Source organism: Perna viridis, chromosome 6, assembly GCF_037379345.1.
Source record: "Perna viridis isolate PV_CMFRI_1.1 ecotype Kerala chromosome 6, ASM3737934v1, whole genome shotgun sequence".
NCBI classification, from domain to species: Eukaryota; Metazoa; Mollusca; class Bivalvia; order Mytilida; family Mytilidae; genus Perna; species Perna viridis.
The window spans coordinates 35505798-35533765 of NC_142450.1; the positions used below are offsets into that span (position 1 = coordinate 35505798).

The following is a 27968-nucleotide window of genomic DNA, read 5'->3' on the forward strand; positions in this document are numbered from 1 at the left end:
TGTTTGCATAAGTAATTGTTTTTATTTCCTATCCTCACTCTGTGGTTGTAAAATCTGTGTAAAATATGGATAAAAGTCTACAAATACATTTTTCCTTTTCTTTCAGTCTTCTGTTCATTGATAACTCAAACAAGATTATTTTTATGCTAACTTATATATTGCACATTATATCAAATACACGATTTGATTAACGATTTATGTCATATTTCTTCTATTTTAAAAATTCATGATTATGTCGATTTTAAAATGTCTACAGAGTTTACTTTCTTGTTTGATATATCGACTTTAAATGAATTTTACTTGACTTGAACGAAATTTCATGTTGTAAAAATACATATGAAATAGGGACGTGATGTTTCACTGCAAGTATTAAGTTGACATTTAAAAAGAATAAATAGAAAACATGTATCACGGCATGCTTAGGGTAACAGCTGTTAATTTCCGTAATTCTACAAGTATCGTTATGATGCGTACCACGTATAAGTCTTTAAAATATCAGGCATACTTTATACAAGTTGCAATCTACTTCTATTGATTTTTATAACTAGGTATTGTTGCAAATATATATCACGACTGAATGGCTTCATAGAATGTAAAGTTTATCTTAAATTGAATATAAATACTACACCCTCTTTTGTCGAAGCGTTTTAGATAAACAAAAGTTTAATAATTACACTTGCAAATGCAACGTCTTACAGATTAAACATTGTAGTATGGTATAATCAAATTCCACGAAAAAAAAACTTGCAATGTTAAAAATCATTATTATAATGTGTAAACCATAACTACAAGCAAGGACACATTTTTTTGTCATAGTGACGTCATCATCATTATTCCGGCCATGAAAGAACATGCTGACAGGTAGGTTTTTTTTACTAAAAAAGACAATTTCAAACAAATGATGCTGTTATCTTTCCCTATATGTCCTGATATTTGCACATGCATGACATTTACAATTACACATACTTGAGGGTACATATACATTCATAGAAGGTTGCCTACATACTTCCAGAAGGAATGAAGCTATCTCTCCTGTTAACATCAGTTCTTGTTGTACTGTTGGCCTCCCATGGTAAGTCATGCATAAAATACCCGAAATAGATAAAGAGGTATAAAAAGTATAGAAAATTTACCACACAAAAGATTGTTCAAAACGCAATATTGTCATTCGACAAACATACAGCGTTAAAATGTCCGAGTTTAAGTGTTTAATTAAAAGTATAAGTTCAAGGGGGTATATTTGTTCTCTTTTTAACATGGGTACGGCATTTATATTCGATTATTTAACACCGAGCGACAACGAGATGTTAAATGAGAATATAAATGCCAAACCTGTGTTAAAATGGGTACAAATCTACCCCCTCCACGAATTATTTCTTTTCTAATATGACAAATATGGTAATTTTTGCATCAAAAATTTCCGTAGGCTTAGCCAAAAAAAAAACCAGCTGTTCCGTTTAACCTCCCCCGTATGGAGGTTGGATTAAATTTGTATATTTATGTCATCGTGTGTGTTAAATGTGTGTATGTATATAATTGATTTCAATTACATAACCTCTAAGCCTTTAAATCATCGCGTGAAGAACGTTTTTAAATGAGTGTTTTGTCTTGAAGCAACAGCGAAAGAAAAGAGACGGTGCGCAGGTGCTAAAGGTGGGGTTGTACCGACATATACTGTTTGACGATATGAAGAATTTAGAATTGATATTTACATACATTAAATACGACATTGGAACATTTCGAGAACTATGTTTCTGCCAAAGTTTTTTTTTCAAATTTCCCGTAGACTGCCAGTGACATTAGTAAATATGTATTTATTTGCTTTAAGATTACTAAAGTAGCTGAGATAACTCGTCTGACCGATAGACCTATTAAATCAGCCATGTCTTTAATAAACTTTGATAATTGTCATAAATATATATTTTTGGTAGTATTATGGTTTGTTTTCCAATTTATTCTGCTCGTGCTTTGAATTACAAATTTTTATATTTGCCTTTAAAAAATACAACTGCTCCCGTGTATGAAATATGTTGTTTTTTTATTAATATGGTTTTTAACAAATAAAAGGAAAAACGCCCCATGAATTTATATTAAACTTGTTATGAAAATCCTTATTTATTTCATTTAATTTAAGCTTTTGCGTGGTTTAGAGGAGGTAGCAGCAGTGGGAGTGGTAGAAGTAGTTGGGGAAGTAGTGGTGTACGTTCTAGTCGCTCTAGTAAGTTTTTTTATAAATAATAGTTTTCGATTTATTTTATTGAGATAAACCTTAATTTCTTTTATTGATTTAAGTGTAATTGTCACCTTTTTTCTGTAGATAATAATAATAGTAAAAATTTATTTTACGAACTCCATCATTCAAATTATTGTCTGTTAGTCTGAAAGTATTCGGGTCGACTCAATAAAACTGCTTTAAATAAAAGATAATGTATGCTTCTTTCAAAAGCATTTCACGCACCTGTATATCATTGTGATAACTTTTAAAAAACATGAAATTAATAATCGATTGAATTTTGCCCAATTATTGTGATTGCTTATTTGACATCTTTCAATATATGAAAATAAATACTGTAAATGTATCAATTTTTGCGGTTGCTAATTTTCGCGGATCTTGTAAAGTGAACATATTCGCGGGTATCAATTTTCGCAGTTTCAAGATTATGATTAACGTTAAATAGTGTTAAAAAATTCGCGTGTACAATTTTTTGCGGTTTTCTGTCTTCCGCGAAAATAGCAAAAATTGGTTCGTTTACAATAATTAATCCCTGCAATAACGAACTTTATCTGTATCTACCATTTTAACTATTGTTAAACTAGACAAGTTCACTGAGTATTGATGGATATTAAATTATAGCATTAAAGTGCTTTATTCCAAAGATTAGTTTGAATGTAAACAAGCCCTTAAGAATGCCAAAATGATTTTGAAATATCATTTTTTAAAGGGAAAGCTTCTTTTACCTATCCTTTCTTTTGGGCAATCATAGGCAAGAGTAATCAAGAGAACCAACATTCGGGACACAAAAGAATTTAATCCAGAGATAAAGACCAAACATGGAAAACAGACAAACCCAAAAGAATATCAAGTAACTGAAATAATACATACAAGGGAACAAAAGTACATGAGCAACTCGGAGTCCACTAAAACTAGGAACATGAACCAGGTGCACCGGCAATGTAAGGGTCCTCTCCCTTTCTAGAAAACCTGCGAATTGCTCATAAAAGTCAACTCCGGGGTAGACGAAAGAGGAAAGGAAAACTATGACACATTGAACAAATAGATTTCATGGTGCACATGGATACACCGTAATGATCCACGAGTTCATGATGACGACCATAAAACTTCTATAGTGATGACATCAATCTTGTAGCAAAATAACCCTCTTCCAGAAGTCCAGCACGATACTAAGGTCTGCGTAGTTACGGCAAGTTCTGACATAATCTATGAGTTGTGATATGAAAACTCCATACGCAGGTGCTAAAAGGATGTTGCCACAGATTAAAGAAAGTTGACAATTCTGAATGAAAAGTCATCAAAATTGACGTAAAGTTTGGTCAATAGTTTTTCCTTTAACACTGATCTCTTAGTGTATGTCAAGATATGAGGCTGACTTCACAGTGTTTGTAGTATCCTTTATTTCAAATTCTTTGGGGTAGATGTATCAAAGCACCGACATAGAATTGTTTAACAATAATACGTCATCTGTATAGCGTAAACTGTGATCAAAGGATCTAGGTAAACGATGGTCTCTCTTTCGAATCAGATCAGCCATAAAGTCTCATAAGAGTGAAGGAATAGGTCAGCAAGTAGAGTAATACAATTTGTTATCATTGGAATGCCGACTGTTTGTTGAAAAACACGTCCACCACACTCGACAAATATGTTGTCCATTAAAAATTCCAGCCTCCAGCATTTTGTAAACATCTTCCTCTATATATTTGGAAGATGACTTACAAAGTACGAGGAACTTCTACCAAGAACTATATATTTGTATCTAGGTGTACCATTTTTTTTTTTTTTTTTTTGGAAAAACAACGATGTATCATGTTTTTAAGTCGGGATTTTAACTGAGTATGGGGAATAGAAGTATAAAGAGTTAAAAAATCATAGGTTTTAATCCTATTTATTCTGATAATAAACTTGAATTGAGGGTTTCCAGAAGATTTTTGAATATTTCAGGATCCACATTGAATTAATACCACTACCTTAGTAACAAGTGTTGTTATAAAAAAGGCTTCACTGAAGGAACAAAAATGGTTTTCAGAACTGTAAACTTTGTTTTGAATGTATCTTATATCGCTAGTCTATTTACACGAAATATCCTTTTCTGCTTAGTAAAGGTAATGTGAATGCATTATAAAATTAAACAATTTAAGCATATATAGACCGGTTATTACAGGTTTCTTGCAACAAAATATTTACTGCAAGCTAAGACATTTCCGCTTTTACGAATTTTATTTGCAGTTCTCATTTTCTGCAAATCAGCAAATTTCAAAGTTAAGATTTGTCTTAAAATCAATAATTTTACATTGCATGCACATTGGTATATCAAATCCATCAATTAAAATTTAACTCTCTAAAATAATTTTATAATATTCCCAGTGTCTTTTTCTTCTTGTCGTTCGCCATTACACTTGAATGCCAGTCTCCTCAACAAATCTGGCCGTCTTCTATAGGTCTTCTACAGGTCCATACAGTTTTTCTCTGTAATAGGGGTTGGTTTATGCCATATCTTTTCTCTCTGTGCCTGGTGTAACTTGAATGTCTGCAGAGTGTTCTGTATTCTGCTCTGCTTCTCCACAGGGACACATAGGTTATGGTATGACCTTCAACACTCTGTACAGATGTTGGTTCAGTCTGTTGTGTCCTTTCCTGAGCCTGAAGATTGTAGTTTGCTCAAAGCTTTTTACCTGATGGTAGCTATCTTGCTTCTGGGGGTATTGTGCAGAGACTTGATGATGGTCTTCATATCTGTGTAACAGACAGGATTTTTATTATGCTGTTGTTAAGGGCCTTCCTTTGCTAGCTTATCTGCTTTATCATTTCCATTGATTCCACAATGTGAATGTATCCACTGTATGGCAGTTTTAAGGCTCTTGATGGAATAAATAGCTCTTTCAAGTTGTGGAGTTTGTTGTTAGTCAGTGCTTGTATTACAGAGAGGGCATCTGTTAGGAATACTACTTGCATATTGTCTGCACTTTCCTTGATGTAATTTGACGCATGGATGAGTGCTTCTTCTTCAGCCTTGTAGTTGGAGCCATGTAATCCTGTTGGTATTGCCATTGACTGTTGTACTCCATTTGGGTATTCTATGTAGATACGGGCCCCTCCTTTTGTTGTTGCATTTGTGGCTGAACCGTCTGTGTAAACTCTTGCCAACAATTCTGATGGATACTCTTTGTCCAGCATGCTTATTGTTACGGTTCTCTGACGATGTTTGATTGTTCATCTTTGGCACTGAGTAACGGAACTGTTGTCTGAATGGTTACATTGTCCTCCTTCTCTGCACATAGATTGCCATTCATTTTAAAATCTATAGGTTTGACATGCTTAGGTAGATGTTCTTGGTGTTTTCTTTGCAATGCTCTTGTTTCTAGAGTGAAGCTGGATCTTTTGAGTCTGCCTGAGGATAGTCATTTCAGTCTCTCATTCATTGGGTAGTTTGGTAAGCATTGATATTTAGTGGCCTGTATCATAGCTGTACATTCTCTTCTCTTACTTAATGGTTGTATGTTTGTAATTTCCTCCATACTAGCAATAGGTGTTGATTTCATGGCTCCTGTGATGATGCAGAGTGCCTGATTCTGGACATTATCTATGGTCTGATGGTGAGACTTAGCTGCTGTCATCCAAGCACTAGAGCCACATTCTAGATGTTGGCGCACATTTCCTTCGTAGACAGATTTCAAAACTTTCTCATTAGCACCCCATGTTTAGTTTTCGTCTGGCTTTGGCTGTTGCTATCATTATATGCTGTTTCCATGTAAGTCTTTTATCGAAGGTTACACAAAGGTATGTTTGCTGATCTTCCATTGTGATATGGATGTCATCCATGGTCATTTTAACAGATTGGGTGTTAGGTGAGAGTGTAAAGAGGGTTGCTGTTGTTTTCTCTCGTTTGATGGTAACACACCACTCATTGGCCCATTTGACTACCATATTTAATGCTGTTTGTATCCTGTACATTGCAGTAGTTGCATACTCTTTAGAGCATCTGAGGACAAGATCATCTGCGTAGAGTGCTGATTGTACACCATTTGGTAGCTCTGGAACTAGGTCATTCATAAAGAGTATGAAGAGATTTGGTGGCAAATACTCCTCCCTGAGAGTTTGAGAATCTCTAGCAAAGTTGTTAATGCTACGGTGCCAAGGTGTCGAAGCATTTCATTGGTTGGTAATGTTATCTTGACCTGGTGCCTTTTTCATTTTCATTTTTTTTATGGCTGCCTTTATCTCAAGCATGGTGATATTTCTCTGCATACGTTCATGTGTTGGCACCTTTCTCTCAATTCAGTTCTTACTTCTTTTTTCCGTGATGGTGGTATATCTGTGTTGCTTTCTTTCTCATAGCCTTCAGCAAATTCATTTGCTGCCGCTCTCCCTATGGTTGTTTATCCTTCAACGTCTAGCGTGATCTTTTTCACCTTTGCTTCCCTCATCATTCAGTGCTTTTGTCAAGTTCCAAAGCTTTTTTGTATCTTTTTCCATATCCATAGATGATGTTTTCTCTCTCCACCCTTTCCTTTGACATTCAGTCTTTGTTCTTAGATGTTTGGCCTTGCACTTTTTGGAGTTGGATGTTATTTTCCTGACTGGGATTTAATTCTGCATCATCCCTTGCCTTTGTGAGTGCCTCGTGTGTTGCCTGTATCTAACTGGACCAGTGTGGCTTGTAGTCCTTTCTAACACCTCTTGGTATACTTTCCTTTCCTGTCTTTAATACAACAGTGTTGAATGTTTTCACCACATTGTTAATATTCTTTCCCTCTATTTCTATGTCCCTTGTAAGTTCATCTGTTCTAGCTTGAAATATACTCCAATTTGCCTTCTCGTAATTCCATCTCGGTAGCTGAGTATTCTCAGATGTTGTTTCAGCAATGGATATTATGACAGGTCGATGATCACTGCCTCCTAGCTGGTCACATACCTTTCTACTGATTGTTTGGTGTATATCGTCAGTACAGGAAGCTAGATCTGGTTTGGTGGTTGTATGCATTTGACAAGAATAAAAGTAGGCGCGTCAGTGGCATCGTTGACAAAGATAAGGTGGTTCTGCCAGTCTTCTATGGTCTACCCTCTTTTGTCCATGGTATTATATCCCCAACTTTGTGATTGGCGGTTGAAATCACCTACTATGAGGAATGAACTTTGTATTTCTGGTATTTGTATGGTGTCTAGTGACAGTTTCTTATCATTGGGACAGTAGAAGATAACGATGTTATACGAGCTTTTCCCAATAGTTGCTTTGATTTCATTGTATTCTACTTCCTCCATAAACTTTTTTGTCTCTAAGGTATTAATGTTGTTTCTTACGAGAGTCATTACACCACCTTTCTTTCTTTCCTTTCTATCACTCCTGAAGACTTGGTACCCTCTGATCTTAAAAGGTTTGTCCTCTTGCAGATATGTTTCTTCAATACAGCAGATGTTCACATCGTTTTCATGAAGAAAGTGTTGAAGTTTTTCTCTCTTGTTTGATACCCCTTCTGCATTCCATTGCACGATGTTAATATGTGGTTGCTCCTTTCTTTTCGGTTTGATCTTTCTATGGTAAGTAGCTCTCCTGGTTTGTTCCCTGACTCCACAAGACAAAACTAAGGTATCTCCAGTAGCATTGGTTGGGCTCCTTCGAGACAGAGAGCCCGGCACTGCACCTGCCTGGTGGGTCCACACAGGGAGAGCACCAAATCGTTTGTTCATGGTTTCAAGTGTCATTTTGGCTGTTTGTGCGTGATGTTGTGGTTTGTTCGAGTGCGCTATATCGCCAAACACCTCCGTCTTCAGCCCTCTTGGTTTTTTGTCGGGGTTACCTCATCCTTAGCTTCAGAGTTTTCCTTTTCCTAGATGAGCTACCCGCCAAGGTTTGCGAGCCCCAACTACCCGGTGGCTATCTAGTTTTAAGGCGCCAGTGACTCGCCTTCGCCCCTTTTCCAGTCAGTTGAAACGGCCGGACCAGGTCCACCAATTGGTAAACCCGTCGTGAAGGTTGGAGTTGGACTTCAGTTGTCAGAGGCTGTTTGAGACGCACGCCGAAAGGGGCATTTAAAATGATATTGAGAGCCCATTCCCAACACCACCCTTTGGCTTTGACAACCTTCTCCTATTACTTCTAACGATTATGTAGCAAGCATAGAACATTTCATTATAAAGGAAATTAGTTTGAGAATAATTATAATATTATATTGGTATTTGCTTTGATGTGGAACATATAGTAGGAATAAAGATATCTTCTAGGCGTTTTATTATGTCATTTTTCAAACTTGAAATTGGTTCTTGATTATTTATAAAGATTTATTGATTTATTGTTTATTGGGGTTTAACGCCCGAGCAACAATATTTCAGCTATATTCAGGCGATGAACATGAAATGGGATGATAAAATGAACATGAAATGATGATGATGAAATGAAAAAAGGGTGGGACACAAGGATGATAGGGTCGACAAATTTTGATTGCCACAAGATAAAAGGGAGGGATGGGTAGGGTCGGGCAATTTAGCCTCCTGTGGCGGAGAGCAAAGGTTCCTACTCCTATCGAACACTACATCAGGGTTCTTCAACGTGCCAGGAACGTGGCATCTTTCACAACACCGTGCACCACTATGGTTTGCGATCAAGTTTTTATAGCCAGACAAACCCAGCGTGTAACACGCCAGGTGTACCCAATTCCATCACCTGGGGCACACAACCCACTTACTCTGTGGGCAGAGGGCCTAGCGCCCGGCTAGGTTTTTGAGAACTGTTTAGACGCCTTTTGCGACAAGCTTAGCGCTGCTGCAGGCCTATTCTTTTGACACCCGGACCTGCGCGGGGCTATTTATAAAGAAAATGACTTTCAAAGTATTGGTTTTTCTTTGAATCTTGTTTTCGAAAAGATATGTTCGACCTAACTTGCAACCCCAAGCAACTAGGTCATTTTTGTATTGCACTACTTCAAATCTTGCATATTCAAGTGTCAGTCCCCGTAAGAATCAGGCACTGGTGAAATATGGTATGAAAAACCCCATCATTTTGATTTTTGTATTGCACTACTTCAAATCTTGCATATTCAAGTGTCAGTCCCCGTAAGAATCAGGCACTGGTGAAACATGGTATGAAAAACCCCATCATTTTGATAGAGTAATTTGACTATTTGCACTATCAGAATCAGGGAAAACTAACAAGATTTTCCATATCATGCTGGACCATCAAGTTATTATTCATTAAAATGCACTGAAAATGAACATTTCAAGGGTAGATAACTCTGTCAAAAACCTCATTTTTCAAACATTCTATTAATAATTTATCCGAGCATAGCCAGTGATGCAGATATCAAGTAATAGTCTTTTCAAATAAAGAAAGTATCCCTAAGTGATATTACATGTCTGATCGGTGGAATTTTGACATGCATGTTTCTGCCTGATTCTTACAAACAATTTCACTTAGTGCTTGACGTTACTAGACCAAATCCAGTCCATCGGCATCGTAGTGACTAATTTTTTTCCTATACAAACATTTTAATCGTATTCTTTGATTTGTTCTCAGCTAAATTTCACTAACTACAAATATTCTTTAAATAGTTATCGCATTTTGTTTTTATGGTATATGTTGAGGTATTATATGTTGAGAAATTAATGTATTATTGGGCGAATTTATGGAATATATTTTTGTTTGATGTGTCAGTTCATTTTTGACCTTACATCAAATGGTATGGATAAGGCTTTATAAAACTAGGGACCTTTCAGGACTCAACTAAAAGTGTGCCTAAACTTGTTAAAGACCTTTTGGTGTTCTTTGAAAGTATTTAGTTTTGGTTTTTTTGTTTAGGTTTTACGTTGGTGCATTTGTTGCATTCCACCATATAAAGTCTTTTTCTATCCATATCCTTTAAACTATTATTTATAAAAAATCGAAGAACTACTGAATAAGATTTTACTTTCAGGTTGGGGCTGGCGCCGGTCAGGTAAAAATTTCATTCTTTACTCTTTGTTAGTATTACTTGGAATCATTTCACTTCAATTTATTGACATGTTTTTTTTTCAAATTTTGTATCATCCTGATAAAAAAACGTCTGTGAATACTTTTAATGGATAATAGTTGTGTATGTAACAAATTACTTTTTTCCTGCCTAATTTCGAAAACTTTTTTTTATTTCTGTTTATCAAAAATTCTCAATTGTCTGTAAATCAAAATAATTAAAGAATACAAATGAGAAGGAATATTCAGGCTAAATATGAAAAAAATGGAAAATATGCATGGAAAAAGCTACCAATCTTGCAATATATTTTTACTCAGGGAAGTCTTCTCTATTTACAAATGTAATCAAGGGAACCCAGGTTATAGCGGTAATCAAAAGAATGTAATCAAGGGACAAAGACCAGCCATGGAAAACAGACATGCACAACAAAGAACATGAAATAACTAAAATCATACATACAAAGTAACAAAAGCAAATGAGCAACTCGGACTCCACTAAAAACTGGGAGCATGGACCAGGTGCACCGGTAGGGTAAGCGTCCTCTGCTTTTCTAGAAACACCCGCCGAGTTGCTTATAAAAAGTCAAGTCCGGGGGAGTCGAAAGAGGAAAGGAAAACTATGACACATTGAACAATTCAGTTTTCATGGCGCAGATGGATACACCATAATGATCCATCAATGGATATTTTCTGATTTTTTTCATTTGAAATTTGATAATTTTGATAAAGTTATCTGCTCTTAGTAAGAATCATATGCATTTCACTGAAATCGTAACTGATTTTACCAAAATCATATTAAAATGTTGTCTCTATTCCTCTATACAAATAATCGATTTATAATGTCAAATGTGTAGTTTAATTTATACCATATTTCACCTATTGCCTCATTATTTAGGAGACTGGCATTTAGCACTTTAAGAATAGCCGAATGTTTTATAATATGTTTCACCCAGTTCTTCGTTCTTTTAAAAGGAGACTAACGGTTCAGAAAGAAGTAAAACTGATAAACCCTCTCTAATTTATTTTAACATTTATCATCCAGGTAGTTCAAGAAGTATTTCAAGATACTCTTCATCAAGACCTTCTTCTAGAATTCGATATTTCAGAAGTACGTTTTTCATATATAAAATTGTTTATTGTTTAGCTGTGCTTATTAGATGATTGTGCGGAAGATATAAACCCAATCTTAAAATGTTTCAATTAATCTTAAGCATGATTCTAGAAGTTTTCGTTTCCTTCTTCTTAAGCTATGAAAGATGACAATGTCGCATTAATATCTGGCATGAAAGTTATGGCATAGATGGTAGCTAAAAGCAATATTTTCGCCAAAACTTCAGTTTTTTAACTTGACTTTACTTGATTTTGAAAAAAAAAACTGTTGCTAAATTTTATTTTTAATAAATCATTTAAATTCTATATTTACAAAGTTCTATTAGATATTATTCGCAATTTGGATACATTACTGTCCCATTTAAAATTGGAGTATTGATAACGCGACTATGCGGCTTGTAAGTTATGAAACAACAGATGAAATGTTATTAAATTGCATTGTATCATAAACTAAGATTGTCAATAATGGCTGAGACAACAGTAAATCATATTGCATATTCATAATTCTAAAAAAAAAGCTGACCAATGGTCAACTAAGCCAAAATAGAATACCAGTCTAATTAAATATGTCATTGGGAAGAGTATTTGTACATCTCCTGACTAACAAATAATATATGTCGCATTGCTTTGTCAAATGAGCTATATTTGACGAGTATTATTCGTATTTGAGATATTGGACGAGTAATTTTCGTATTTGACATTTTGTATTGCACTGACAGAATTCACCTTATTCGTGTTTATATTTTATTTGTGTTCAATACTTCATCATATTATAGTTTGTTTTATCAAGGTTTTACAAGAACTGTAAGACGGTATATTTCATCAAGACCAAGAAGATACTTCAGAGGTTTGTTATAAATTTGAACGTTATAAATAAAACAATAATTGTCCTGTATTGTAGCTAACCAGCGGCTTGGAATTCATTTAAATAATTACTAATTAGATTATTCTATCTCCATGTAACTAATGAGGTAACACATGTAACAACACGATCGAAAAAAACAAAGGATATTTTCCCCCAAAGAACTTGAGATAAAGGATACTACAGACACAGTGAAGTCAGCCTCATATCTTGACCTACACTTAGAAATCGATGGTAAAGGAAAACTATTAACCAAACTTTACGACAAACGTGATGACTTTTCATTCAGAATTGTCAACTTTCCTTTCATCTGTGGCAACATCCCTTCGGCTCCTGCGTATGGAGTGTTCATATCACAACTCATACGTTATGCCAGAGCTTGTCCAAACTACGCAGACTTTTTGTATCGCGCTAGAACTCTAAGTAATAGGGTTCTGGAACAGGATTATGTTGCTACACGATTGAAATCATCACTACAGAAGTTTTATGGTCGTCATCATGAATTCGTGGATCGTTATGTTATATCTATCTGCACCATGAAAACTGATTTATTCAACGGTTCATAGTTTTCCTTTCCTCGTTTGTCTACCCCGGACTTGACTTTTTATGAGCAACTCGTCGGGTGTTTCTAGAAAAGCAGAGGAGGCTTACCCTACCGGTGCACATGGTCCCTGCTCTCAGGTTTTTTTAAGTAGAGGCCGAGTTGCTCATTTGCTTTTGTTACTTTGTATGTATGATTTAAGTTACTTTATGTTCTTTGTTGTGTATGTAGGTTTTCCATATCTGGTCTTTGTCCCTGGATTGCATTCTTTTGATTACCGTTATAACCTTGGTTCCCTTGATTACTTTTAAAACAGAAACCTTGTTTCTTAAATATTTATATGGTTCAGACTCGGTAAATGTGTATGCACTAAATGAAACCAGAATTCCCCATTTAAAGATATGAGTTTTCTATCTATATCTTTTTTTTTCAAATCTTTAAATCATTATTCAATATCACCAATCGTGATTTATTTTGGAGTGTTGAATACAGCTAATACTACCTAGTTGTAGGAGTGCAGGAATCTTCATTATGCTAGAAACTAGAAAACAAATTTGATAAAATATGAAATCATAAAGTCTGAGGCTTAGGTTAATTGTCTTTTTTTTTTTAAATGTGATCCATTTCACACATTTTTCATACTATTTTTATGAGTCATAATTTTCGGAATGCAAATACATGTAAGTACAAAATAATGCAAAACTACCATAAATATAACAAATTAACTATATATATAATTAGTAAAATAATTTACTCCCAAAAACAAAAGAAATAATTAGCAACCTCGACATCACTGAAAACTATGATTTTGGACTAGCTGTAACGGTAGAGAAAGAGTCCTCTGCTTACCTAGAAACACTCGTTTTGTAACTCATATTGTGTCAATTAAGTTGAAATTTAACTTATTAGTCATATGAATATTACACATTTGCAGATACACATGTTTCAAGGAGTAACTTCTCATCAGAAGCATAAAATGAAAAAGTCCGAGATTCAAAAGAAAATTGTATACAAGTAGCACTTGAAAACATATAAAAATTTAAAAATATCGCTAAATGTTAAAAACATCGAGAAAAAAATTATGAAATGATAAATAAAACAAAAAAGATAGACGTAAAACATTCTGAACAAGTCCATGTAAGATGTACGGACATTAAGAAATTTAATCATATTAATCAGGATTTACAAGAACTGTTAGGCGATACTTTTTATCAAGACCGTCAACAAGGAGATATTTTAGAAGTAAGTCTTAGCCTTGTATGTATGAAATATATAATGTGGATTGGTAATAATAATTGTTACCGATTCTGTTGTGATTGTTGTGATAACGATACAGAAAATATTTCTGTTGCCATTGAGACCAACGTCCACTATTCAATAAAACAATGATATAATGATATAATAGAATCAAGTAGCCGACTGTTATAGATAAAATATAAATTTCAAAATATAAATTTCAAATTTTTCCCACTTCTGATTTTTTTTCAACAAGTGTTTTTACTTAAACATTAACAATTTGCACGTTTTTCAGGATTTTCAAGAACGGTTAGGCGATACATTTCATCAACGCCGTCAGCAAGGAGATACTATAGGCGTAAGTTGTGAATTTGTATGTATTTCATTCAATCGAAATATTGACCGTATTTAGATTACCAGTTGACACATATATGCCAACTGTTAAGTTATCTATCGTATGGGCCGAATATCAGATGAATGGTGGTCGATATCTAACGAATATTTAATGTACGTTCGACGCATTTGTACAAAATGAAAGTTTTGATTGAAAAAATCTATCACTTTGATTTAAATTTAATGTCATGTCCACTTATTTTAAAGCTGCATTAACTGTCATTTTCGTAAATTTTTGTTTCTGTTGAAATATATCTTAACTTTGAATTATTTCTACTAAATTGTAACTTTCCTGTATAACTTCATTTGATATCCGCATATAAAATGCATTAAATACATGAAATAGGTGTCTATATATTTATTGTCTTGCAATAAGACCTACATAAATCCGTATGCATGTGACTTCTGAAATCTGATTGCAGAGCGAAAGTAGTTATTCAACGGTAAGGAAGACCGACGGACTCAAGCTGTAAAAGAAAAAGTTCGAATATAACCCAAGGATCCTTTTGAAATTTACCTATTGTGGCATAATGAGGCTCAAATATGGTCAGAATTAGTTTGAAAACTAATCAAGAAGTAGATGAAATGAAATAAAACAAGACACGTGCTTACCTGTGTATCCCTTATTGTTATTTTTTTCACAAAGGTTAAAGTATTTTTAACCCAGGTCAATGTTCAGTCGGCAATCTTTCGGAAGTAATGGCGAAAAATAATAAGATCAGAGCTATCGATCTTCTCTGATTAAAAAAACGTTGTTTTCACAATATTCTGTAGGTATATAGTATTATCGACATTTATTGCTTCAATGGCATTACTAATACCTTATTGCATTTAATCAGTAAAAATCAGTAGAATCAAAACTGAACAAATTTAGCAGCTAATGCAGCTTTAAGTAACTAAGTTTTCAATCAAGGTTTGGCATTCACATTAATATCCAAGATGAAATTCCTTAAGTTTCTCACTTACAGTTTTCCTTCACCAGGATTTACAAGAACGGTCCGACGATACTTTACATCAAGACCGTCAACAAGAAGAAGATACTTCAGAAGTAAGTCATGGACTTGCAAAAAAGATAAATAACTACTAACAGCACTTTCCGCGTTTCCTTTTCTGTTTGAAATATAAATCTGCCAAAATATATTTTCATTAAATTCTGTCTGAAAAGAGTTAAAGCACTTACTTGATATGTCTTTCATGCTTAATCACACAATTTGGTCATCTTTCAAGTAACTGATCAATTTAATCAATTGTAATAAAAAAATCAAATAATTTTCTTTTCAATTTTTTTTTTTTTTTTTTTTTTTTTTTACTTTTTTTTACTGAAACATTAACGGTTTTCACGCTTTACAGGATTTACAAGAACGGTTAGACGATACTTTTCATCAAGGCCGTCAACAAGAAGATACTTTAGGAGTAAGTTGGGAATTTGTATGTATTTGTTTAAAATCAGACGATAAGCTGACATAATTTAGATCACCAATGACAACATATGCTCTCTTAAGATATATATTTATGTGTCTTAGTTGTTTCAATGTTTTACTTTGTGCGTTAGTCATATGTGTGTAACGAATATTCTGACATACGTAATGTGAGACGTCATCATTCGTACAGCTGTTGACTTATGATTAAGATATGTTAATGTACATTTGATGCATTTCAAATTTTGCCTTTATAGACACTATGAAGATGTTAATGAAATATAAATTTGATTTAAAGATAATGGCATATCCATTAATTTTGGCAACTGTGCTTGAAAATGATTTTTAGAGATATACAAACGTCTCAGAATGTGACGAGTCTATTCGCTACACTGCTCCATCGGATCAAATTGATAGAGGGAAGATAACGTAAACTTATAGAAGGGTCTGAAAAATTCCCAACGATGTTAGACCTGTCAAATTTGTGATGCAAATTTTCGGTCGTTCCCTCCGCGTGACTCGAACTCGTACCGCTGTGACATCTATGGCAACACTGTCTGCACGAAGTCCAGCGCCCTAGACCACTCGGCCAGTTAGGCTATATAAAAATATAGCTTTCGCTGGCCGGGTCATTCTTCCTCGTAGGATTAATCTAGGGCTTTAACTTAGTACACGATGTATGGTAGTACGGGACAGTTCATCTTGGTGTTAATGATGCATGTCACAAATCAATATTATACAAACGTCTCAGAATATATATATATATATATATATATATATATATATATATATAATCAAGTCAAAACTATACCCCAATTCTAGAATCGATGCGAGGTTGCACATTTGGTCGCCCCGTCAGTGGGATTCGAACCCCTTCTCTTATCTGACATCTAAGACAACACCGCCTGCACTAAGTCTAACTCTCTAGACCACTCGGCTAACTAGGCTATATAGATATATGTTTTTTGTTAAGCGAGTGATATTTCCTCGTAAGTATATGAAGAGCGCGAACATTAGCACATGATGTTACTGAATAGGACAACCTCTGATGTTATCGCGTAAGACAATAGAGGATCTGTATCAGTATACAAATACAGCCACACCAAGTATATATGAACTGTCCCGTACCACCATACATCGTGTACTAAGTTACAGCCCTAGATTAATCCTACGAGGAGGAATCACCCGGCCAGCGAAAGCTATATTTTTATATAGCCTAGCTGGCCGAGTGGTCTAGGGCGCTGGACTTAGTGCAGGCGGTGTTGCCATAGATGGCACAGCGGTACGAGTTCGAGTCACGCGGAGGGAACGACAAAAATTTGCTTCGCAAATTTGACAGTTCTAACATCGTTGGGAATTTTTCAGACCCTTCTATAAGTTTACGTTATCTTCCCTGTATCAATTTGATCCGATGAAGCAGTGTAGAGAATACAGTCGTCACATTCTGAGACGTTGTATAATATTGATTTGCGGTGACATGCATCATTAATTTGATCCTCTATCCTACATAATAACACCTAGATGAACTGTCCCGTACTATCATACATCGTGTACTAAGTTACAGCCCTAGATTAATCCTACGAGGAGAATCACTTGGCCAGCGAAAGCTATATTTTTATATAGCCTAGCTGGCCGAGTGGTCAAGGGCACTGGACTTAATGCAGGCGGTGTTGCCATAGATGTCACAGCGGTACGAGTTCGAGTCCCGCGGAGGGAACGACAAAAATTTGCTTCGCAAATTTGACAGTTCTAACATCGTTTGGAATTTTTTAGACCCTTATGTATATATCTATATATAAACGTCTCAGAATGTGACGACTCTATTCACTACACTGCTCCATCGGATCAAATTGATACAGGGAAGATATGTAAACGTGTAGAAAGGTCTGAAAAATTCCCAACGATGTTAGAACTGTCAAATTTGATCCTCTATCCTACATAATAACATCTAAATGAACTGTCCCGTACTACCATACAGCATGTATTAAGTTACAGCCCTAGATTAATCCTACGAGGAGGAATGACCCGGCCAGCGAAAGCTATATTTTATAGCCTAGCTGGCCGAGTGGTCTAGGGCGCTGGACTTTGTGCAGGCAGTGTTGCCATAGATGTCACAGCGGTACGAGTTCGAGTCCCGCGGAGGGAACGACCTAAAATTTGCATCGCAAATTTGACAGTTCTAACATCGTTGGGAATTTTTCAGACCTTTCTATATAAATATAGCCTAGCTGGTCGAGTGGTCTAGGGCGCTGAACTTTGTGCAGGCGGTGTTGCCATAGGTGTCACAGCGGTACGAGTTCGAGTCCCGCGGAGGGAACGACAAAAAATTTGCATCGCAAATTTAACAGTTCTGACATCGTTGGGAATTTTTCAGACCTTTCTATACGTTTACATATATTCCCTGTATCAATTTTATCCGATGGAGCAGTGTAGTGAATAGAGTCGTCACATTCTGAGACGTTGTATATATATATATATAAATTCAGTTTCTCATTTATTTTCTTCTTCGCCAGGATTTACAAGGGCAGTCCGACGATACTTTACATCAAGACCATCAACCAGAAGAACATACTTTAGAAGTAAGTCATGGAAATAGAAATTTCGGGGATTTGGCAATGATCGTAGGTTCGATAAACAAACAGTGCGTACAGCTTTTCGTTTACTTCCATATCTTCGTTTTTATGTTGTGACGACGTCGCCGTCAACTATAGTTACGTTACGTTATATTCCCGCAAAATAATTCACGACATTACTTTGTAAAAAATTCATTGATTCAGACATTATCTGTAAAGATGTATGCTTGTGCTAAAAGTGAAACAGTATAGTTTTCTTTTAAAATGTTATTTTACTTTAATATTAACGACTTGCACATTTTACAGGATTTACAAGAACGGTTAGACGATACTTTTCATCAAGGCCGTCAACAAGAAGATACTACAAGAGTAAGTTGTGAATTTGTATGTACTTGTCTAAAATCAGACAAAAAGTTGACACTATTTAGATCCCAAATGACAACATATGCTTAGTCAATATATCTATGAGTCTTAGCTGTTTCAATGGTTTACTATGTGCGTTAGTTATATATTTGTAACGAATAATCTGACATACGTAGTGTGAGACGTTCATCATTCGTACAGCTGTTGACATATGATTAACATATGTTAATGTATATTTGATGCATTTCAAATTTTGCCTCTGTAGATATGAAGATGTTAATGAATTTTTATTTAAAGATGAATTCATATCCATTTATTTTGATAACTGTGTTTGAAAATGAGTTTTAGAGATTCTTTATATCTATATCTTAAAAGAGTAATCAAGGGAACCAAACTTCTAGTGGTTATCAAAGAATGTAATCCAGGGACAAAGTCCAGACTTGGAAAACAGACATACATATCAAAGAACATAAAGTAACTAAAATAATACATACAAAGTAGCAAAAGCAAATAAGCAACTCGGACTCCACTGAAAACTGGGAGCATGGACCAAGTGTACCGGTAGGGTAAAAAAAGCGTTCAGTTTTCACTTCACCAGGATTTACAAGGACAGTCCGACGAATCCCACTGACGGGGCGACCAAATGTGCAACCTCGCATCGATTCTAGAATTGGGGTATAGTTTTGACTTGATTATATATATATATCTTATCTGACATCTAAGACAACACCGCCTGCACTAAGTCTAACTCTCTAGACCACTCGGCTAACTAGGCTATATAGATATATGTTTTTTGTTAAGCGAGTGATATTTCCTCGTAAGTATATGAAGAGCGCGAACATTAGCACATGATGTTACTGAATAGGACAACCTCTGATGTTATCGCGTAAGACAATAGAGGATCTGTATCAGTATACAAATACAGCCACACCAAGTATATATGAACTGTCCCGTACCACCATACATCGTGTACTAAGTTACAGCCCTAGATTAATCCTACGAGGAGGAATCACCCGGCCAGCGAAAGCTATATTTTTACATAGCCTAGCTGGCCGAGTGGCCTAGGGCGCTGGACTTAATGCAGGCGGTGTTGCCATACATGTCACAGCGGTACGAGTTCGAGTCACGCGGAGGGAACGACAAAAATTTGCTTCGCAAATTTGACAGTTCTAACATCGTTGGGAATTTTTCAGACCCTTCTATAAGTTTACGTTATCTTCCCTGTATCAATTTGATCCGATGGAGCAGTGTAGAGAATTGCGTCGTCACATTCTGAAACGTTGCATAATATTGATTTGCTGTGACATGCATCATTAATTTGATCCTCTATCCTACATAATAACGCCTAGATGAACTGTCCCGTACTATCATACATCGAGTACTATGTTACAGCCCTAGATTAATCCTACGAGGAGGAATCACCCGGCCAGCGAAAGCTATATTTTTATATAGCCTAGCTGGCCGAGTGGTCTAGGGCGCTGGACTTAATGCAGGCGGTGTTGCCATAGATGGCACAGCGGTACGAGTTCGAGTCACGCGGAGGGAACGACAAAAATTTGCTTCGCAAATTTGACAGTTCTAACATCGTTGGGAATTTTTCAGACCTTTCTATAAGTTTACGTTATCTTCCCTGTATCAATTTGATCCGATGAAGCAGTGTAGAGAATACAGTCGTCACATTCTGAGACGTTGTATAATATTGATTTGCGGTGACATGCATCATTAATTTGATCCTCTATCCTACATAATAACACCTAGATGAACTGTCCCGTACTATCATACATCGTGTACTAAGTTACAGCCCTAGATTAATCCTACGAGGAGGAATCACTTGGCCAGCGAAAGCTATATTTTTATATAGCCTAGCTGGCCGAGTGGTCAAGGGCACTGGACTTAATGCAGGCGGTGTTGCCATAGATGTCACAGCGGTACGAGTTCGAGTCCCGCGGAGGGAACGACAAAAATTTGCTTCGCAAATTTGACAGTTCTAACATCGTTTGGAATTTTTTAGACCCTTATATATATATCTATATATAAACGTCTCAGAATGTGACGACTCTATTCACTACACTGCTCCATCGGATCAAATTGATACAGGGAAGATATGTAAACGTGTAGAAAGGTCTGAAAAATTCCCAACGATGTTAGAACTGTCAAATTTGATCCTCTATCCTACATAATAACATCTAAATGAACTGTCCCGTACTACCATACAGCATGTATTAAGTTACAGCCCTAGATTAATCCTACGAGGAGGAATGACCCGGCCAGCGAAAGCTATATTTTATAGCCTAGCTGGCCGAGTGGTCTAGGGCGCTGGACTTTGTGCAGGCAGTGTTGCCATAGATGTCACAGCGGTACGAGTTCGAGTCCCGCGGAGGGAACGACCTAAAATTTGCATCGCAAATTTGACAGTTCTAACATCGTTGGGAATTTTTCAGACCTTTCTATATAAATATAGCCTAGCTGGTCGAGTGGTCTAGGGCGCTGAACTTTGTGCAGGCGGTGTTGCCATAGGTGTCACAGCGGTACGAGTTCGAGTCCCGCGGAGGGAACGACAAAAAATTTGCATCGCAAATTTAACAGTTCTGACATCGTTGGGAATTTTTCAGACCTTTCTATACGTTTACATATATTCCCTGTATCAATTTTATCCGATGGAACAGTGTAGTGAATAGAGTCGTCACATTCTGAGACGTTGTATATATATATATATAAATTCAGTTTCTCATTTATTTTCTTCTTCGCCAGGATTTACAAGGGCAGTCCGACGATACTTTACATCAAGACCATCAACCAGAAGAACATACTTTAGAAGTAAGTCATGGAAATAGAAATTTCGGGGATTTGGCAATGATCGTAGGTTCGATAAACAAACAGTGCGTACAGCTTTTCGTTTACTTCCATATCTTCGTTTTTATGTTGTGACGACGTCGCCGTCAACTATAGTTACGTTACGTTATATTCCCGCAAAATAATTCACGACATTACTTTGTAAAAAATTCATTGATTCAGACATTATCTGTAAAGATGTATGCTTGTGCTAAAAGTGAAACAGTATAGTTTTCTTTTAAAATGTTATTTTACTTTAATATTAACGACTTGCACATTTTACAGGATTTACAAGAACGGTTAGACGATACTTTTCATCAAGGCCGTCAACAAGAAGATACTACAAGAGTAAGTTGTGAATTTGTATGTACTTGTCTAAAATCAGACAAAAAGTTGACACTATTTAGATCCCAAATGACAACATATGCTTAGTCAATATATCTATGAGTCTTAGCTGTTTCAATGGTTTACTATGTGCGTTAGTTATATATTTGTAACGAATAATCTGACATACGTAGTGTGAGACGTTCATCATTCGTACAGCTGTTGACATATGATTAACATATGTTAATGTATATTTGATGCATTTCAAATTTTGCCTCTGTAGATATGAAGATGTTAATGAATTTTTATTTAAAGATGAATTCATATCCATTTATTTTGATAACTGTGTTTGAAAATGAGTTTTAGAGATTCTTTATATCTATATCTTAAAAGAGTAATCAAGGGAACCAAACTTCTAGTGGTTATCAAAGAATGTAATCCAGGGACAAAGTCCAGACTTGGAAAACAGACATACATATCAAAGAACATAAAGTAACTAAAATAATACATACAAAGTAGCAAAAGCAAATAAGCAACTCGGACTCCACTGAAAACTGGGAGCATGGACCAAGTGTACCGGTAGGGTAAAAAAAGCGTTCAGTTTTCACTTCACCAGGATTTACAAGGACAGTCCGACGATATTTTACATCAAGATCATCATCAAGAAGATACTTTAGAAGTAAGTCATGGATTTATGAAATAAAAATGTTAAAAAATGGGACTTGGCAATTATCGTACGTTCGATAAGAAACAATGTGTGCAGTTTTTCGTTTACTTCCATATCTAGGTTTTTATGTTATGACGATGTCACCGTCAACTATGGTTACAATTACGTTATATTCCCGGAATGGTTTTCTTTTTAAATGTTTTTTTTACTTAAACATGAACGACTTACACGTTTTACAGGATTTACAGGAACGATTAGACGATACTTTTCATCAAGGCCGTCAACAAGATACAACGGGGGTAAGTTTGAATTTGTATGTACTTGCTAAAATCAGACGAAAAGTTGACACTATTTAGAACACTAATGACAACATATGCTTTATCAATATATCTATGAATCTTAGTTGTTTCGATGGTTTACTATGTGCATTGTCACATGTTTGTAACGAATAATCAAACATACGTAGTGTGAGACGTTCATCAATCGTACAGCTGTTGACATATGATTTACATATGTTAATGTATATTCGATGCATTTCATATTTAGTCTCTGTAGATATGAGGATGTTAACAAATAGGTTTGATTTGAAGATCATATCCATTAATTTTGACAATGAGTTGAGTTGGGTATATATATATATATAACGTCTCAGAATGTGACGACTCTATTCGTTACACTGCTCCACCGGATCAAATTCGTACAAGGAAGATAATATATATATTTATAAAGATATATAGTTGTGCTAAAGGTGGGACGGAAAATCTTTATTTTAATAGACGTTTCTACGTATTATGCTTTTAAAGTTAATCACACAATAAATAAAATTAATAGATTTAAATTATTTAGTTATTTGTTTAAAGTAACGCACTGTTCATATAAGATGATTGTGCTCTTTGTGCTGGTTTCTTTAACTAAAAAGGATCCATACATAGCCGGATCTGCATACTGCATCAACAAACTTCTTTCAAAATGATTAACTTCTATACTCACAGATGTCAAAGAGGGCCTCCAGTCCTACCACGACATGTCACTCTCGTAGTGTTAATAATTCAATGTGGATCCTGAAAAATTCGAAAGATTTCCTGGAAACCCTAATTCAAGATTATTACCAGACTATAATAGCATTAAAACCTATGATTTTTTAAAAATCATCATACTTCTATGGCAACAAAGTTTGTACCTCTACTTGCTGACCTATTTCTTCACTCTTATTTTATAGCTGATCTGATCCAAAAGAAGGGACCTCGCTTAGCTAGATCCTTTAATATCAGTAATCGTTTAACAATCTTAGTTTCGGGGATATTATACATCGCATCTGCCCCAAAGAACATGAGATAAGAGATACTACAAACACTGTGAAGTCAGCCTCATATCTTGACCTGCACTTAGAAATTGATAGTAAAGGAAAACTATTGACAAAACTACACGATAAATGTGATCACTTTTCATTCTGAATTGTCAACTTTCCTTTTATTTAAGGCAACACCCCTTCAGCATTTGCATATGGAGTATTCGTATCAAAACTCATACGTTATGTATGTTTCCATGTCTGGTCGTTGTCCATGAATTACATTATATTGATTTCCGCTAGAATCTTGGTTCCCCTCATTACTCTTTCTTCAACCGTCTTTACAATGAAGATTTAAATATTTGATGCTTACCAGATAATATATCTTACGAATCTAGATTTTGTACTCACTAAATGTAATATTCATTGATTTTGCCAAGCAAATGTTGCAATCATTTTATATCGGAGAAAAAATCCTTTAGCTTTACATTTCCATTTATCTTAAATAGGATTACCTAGAACAGTACTACGACACTTTGGTGAACGCGTTTTTCAACAAACGGTCGGCATTCCAATGGGAACAAATTGAGCTCCTCTACTTGCAGACTTATTCCTTCACTCTTATGAGGCTGGCTTCATGGCAGATCTGATCCAAAAGAAAGAATATCGTTTAGCTAAATACCTTAATCTCAGTTTCCGCTATACAGATGACTTATTATCTTTAAACAAACCTAATTTTGGGGATTTGATACATCGCATCTACCTCAAAGAACTTGAGATAAAGGATACTACAAACACTGTGAAGTCGGTCTCATATCTTGACCTACACTTAGAAATCGATGGTAAAAGAAAACTATTGACCAAACTTTACGACAAACGTGATGACTTTTCATTCAGAATTGTCAACTTTCCTCTGTGGTAACATCTCTTCCGCACCTGCATATGAAGCGTTCATATCAGAACTCATATGTTATGCCAGAGCTTGCCGAAACTACGCAAAAAGAAGCAAAAAAAAAACATCTAAGAAAAAATGTAAATATAAACAAACAACTGTGCACAACATAGAGATTAAGAAATGTTATATTTTGTTTTGTTTTGTTTTGTTTTGTTAGTTCGGTTGTTTGTTTGTTTATTAAAGTATAGCTTTCGCTGGCCAGGTATTTCCTCTTCGTTGGATCAATCTAGGGCTGTAGGTATTGTTTGTTTGTTTGTTTGGGGTTTAACGTCCGAGCAGCAATTTTTCAGCTATATTCAGACGATGAACATGAAATTGATGATAAAATGAACATGAAATGATGATGAAATGAAAAAGGGATGGGACACAAGGACAATGAGGTCAACAAATTTTGATTGCCACTGGAAATAGGGAGAGGTAGGTAGTGCAATTTAGCCTCCTGTGGCGGAGCCCTATGGTTCCTACTCCGGGAGAATACCACAGTAGGGTTCCTTAACATGCGAGGAACGTGGCATCTTTCCCAACACAGTGCACCACTATGGTTTGCGGTCAGGTTTTCCGTATTATAGCCTGACAACCCCAGCATGTAACACGCCAGGGATACCCCATTCTACCGCCTGGGGCACATATTCCAGTTGATCGAAGTTTTGTTTTTGGTGTGTGTGTGTGTGTGTGTGTGTTTATTTTTTAAGTCTGAAATTGTATGCTTTGTTATATTTCACAGTAGTGGTACCAACCGCTGTCAAAACGAGAGTCAACAACCCTAATTATCTCCCAACCAAAAATCCAGTAAAAGTTAATGACCCCACTAGTGAGTACCTTATGAAATACAAAGATTTAAAACATACAAATTAAATTTAATAATTGTAAATATGTAAGTAATTTTAGAAAAATTATGCCGTCGCTCGTTTATATTTACGATGTATCCATCAGCAACATGAGAACAGATTTGTTCACATTGTCATAGTTTTGCTATCCCTTTTCTATTGCTAATTTACATTCGTTACCACATGTGTTGTTGTTGTTATTGCCTATTCTTTTTTGTGTGTGTCTATTTTCCTTATATTGTCGTCAATCAAACAATTACAAATATCACTGAATGTCATGTGACATTATCTCATCCAATGAAAACTTTGATATAAAAAATTCATACAATACACAAATCGACTGGTCATTTTCGCTCACGGTAAAAATAATTTGTTAAGGTTAAAATATTATGATATTTTCAGATATGGAATCAACAATAAAAAACTTTGAGACTATCGGTGGCAAACCTAACCTTGTCATTTACAATGCGCATTCACAGAAAAGTGATAAAACAATTGGTATGTGTCATATTCCCTTTCATATCGTAGATTATTAAACAAGATCATCTGTATAATTAAGATCTTTCCCGTTTCAGAAGGAAGGATTTTCTTGTATTTCTTCTGATTGTTATTGATATTATTCTCTTTTTTTTTCGCTGGTATTCATAAAAAAACAGTTTCATGAAGTATCTTGTCGCCACTTGGTATACAGTTTGAGCATCTGAAGGGTAATTTGACCTTGTGACGCGATGATTCTATGATCATATCCCCAAAAACAACAAACTATTATTTCATAAAACTCTCGTGAGCCGTTATAGATATACAAATACCCCCAAAAATATATTTTATTCGGAAAATTTCGTTCTCCCAGGTTACCCTATTGAAACGATGGTCGCTAAATCGATTAAACCGAATGACGTAGAAACTTGAAGCCGTCACCATTGATCAAATAAGCACCGATATAAGCATGCTATGTTTTGTGATGTTATAATGACACATGTATATATTTGTGCAATCAAACAAGAAGAAAAATAATGAAAGTATCAAGTGTTAAAATACATTTTTGTTGAACAAAGGGAGCATCCAAACTCTAAAAATAGAGTATTTTACAGTAAATAACAGTTATATATGCGAAGTTTTAACATTTTTATTGAAAATTTATATTTTATCTGTAAAGGTTATGGATACAGCATGGAAAGCAGGAAAGCTAAGGAAATATTCAACAAAGCTTTACCTAATAGAAACTTTGAAAAAGTAAAATCTGGAGCTGAAAGAATAAATAATAAAGAAGCTGAAAAATTATTTCAAGTAGGTAGCTATGGAAACATGAAAGAGACCAAAACATTATTTACAAAGACCCCGTTCAGACTATGCCCCAATTAATTATTACGGATATTTTTTTAAGTAATGTGATTCTTAATTCCCGGAGATCCCGGGTCAAAATTACCTTTCAAATTTAGGTAGAGTTAATGTGAGGCGAACCCAGGGTAGCATTCTCAGGTGCTAGTGTGAACATAAAATTGGAGTAAAAATGAAGTTGTTGCCAAGTTGATCCATGACCTCCAATGACGTCATTTTAATTAAAGAAATTGCACATTCAGTACTGATTGCTACATTTGTATGACGGTAATAGCTTTAAATATTATTCGTTGACTAAATTTTAGAATTTCGTAAATATTTCGATACATAGATCGTACATATGCGTAATAAGCTGAAATTCTTTTTTAGCCACCATTGGCATTTTTGTCTTTTACAAAGGAATAAACTTTAAATGGATCAAGTATAATAACAAGTGTGAATGGGAAAAATTAACATGGATTAACTGACCCGGGATCGTCCCAAGGCAATTCTTCAATTGTGAACGGGGTAAAAGACTTGTTAACTTTCAAATTTTTCTTTTAATATTTAGAATAATTAAAGAGATATTGAAGTTTCTTTTATGAAATTAAGATGTATTTAATTATTTTCATTTCAAGGAAAGCATTTCTTGGCATTTGTGCTTTTGGCGAAGTGTTACTAGTATGATGTGTTTAATTGTCATTTTTTTCTTCAAAAGGTATCTTTACAAGACCACGTTCAAAGAGCAAAGGACTTTATTGGAGCGAGTACATACAACAGTCTTCCTAAAAACGTTCAAACTGCCGTAGTAACAGCAGTCTACAGAGGTGATTTAGGTCCTAAAACAAGAACGCTTATCAAAAATGGAGAGTGGAGTAAAGTAAGCACCGAGTATCTTAATCATGGTGATTACAAGAATGCTGAAAAAAATAAAATGATGGGTATACGCAGAAGAATGAATTGGGTTGCTGATCAATTCGACACTATGGTAAAAAACTGAAATTCCCGACAAAAAAGTATTCCAAAAGCCTTGGTTTAATAAATTGAAAATAGCAAATGAAGTATAGCATTCAAATTGTTTTTAGTC

General features: G+C 35.2%; 1 protein-coding gene across 12 annotated transcripts; it reads left to right on the forward strand.

Moving 5' to 3' along the window:
- Positions 1–912: 912 nt before the first annotated feature.
- On the forward strand, positions 913–27942 carry LOC148614731 (uncharacterized). 12 transcript variants are annotated; one of them, XM_088589032.1, is made up of 18 exons: positions 914–1072; positions 2135–2218; positions 10141–10161; positions 11218–11283; positions 12076–12132; positions 13868–13930; positions 14220–14282; positions 15300–15365; positions 15668–15730; positions 18249–18314; positions 18615–18677; positions 21423–21488; positions 21789–21851; positions 22734–22793; positions 25462–25548; positions 25967–26062; positions 26721–26851; positions 27600–27942. In XM_088589032.1, the coding sequence occupies exons 1-18, from the start codon at positions 1018–1020 to the stop codon at positions 27879–27881; spliced, it is 1452 nt and encodes a 483-aa protein (XP_088445158.1). In that variant the 5' UTR covers positions 914–1017; the 3' UTR covers positions 27882–27942. The 12 variants fall into 12 exon arrangements, 8 of the variants coding, with proteins under 8 accessions (XP_088445158.1, XP_088445162.1, XP_088445161.1 ...); XM_088589036.1 differs by lacking the exon at positions 18249–18314; XM_088589035.1 differs by lacking the exon at positions 15668–15730.
- Positions 27943–27968: the final 26 nt, after the last annotated feature.

What these genes read in the sequence shown, in the direction of transcription:
- LOC148614731 (XM_088589032.1), top strand. Translation starts at nt 1,018, where the DNA reads ATGAAGCTATCTCTCCTGTTAACATCAGTTCTTGTTGTACTGTTGGCC. An exon ending in CAGAAGAACATACTTTAGAA is followed by an intron (nt 21,489 to 21,788) that starts GTAAGTCATGGA and finishes CACATTTTACAG; the next exon opens with GATTTACAAGAACGGTTAGA. An exon ending in GTCAACAAGATACAACGGGG is followed by an intron (nt 22,794 to 25,461) that starts GTAAGTTTGAAT and finishes TATATTTCACAG; the next exon opens with TAGTGGTACCAACCGCTGTC.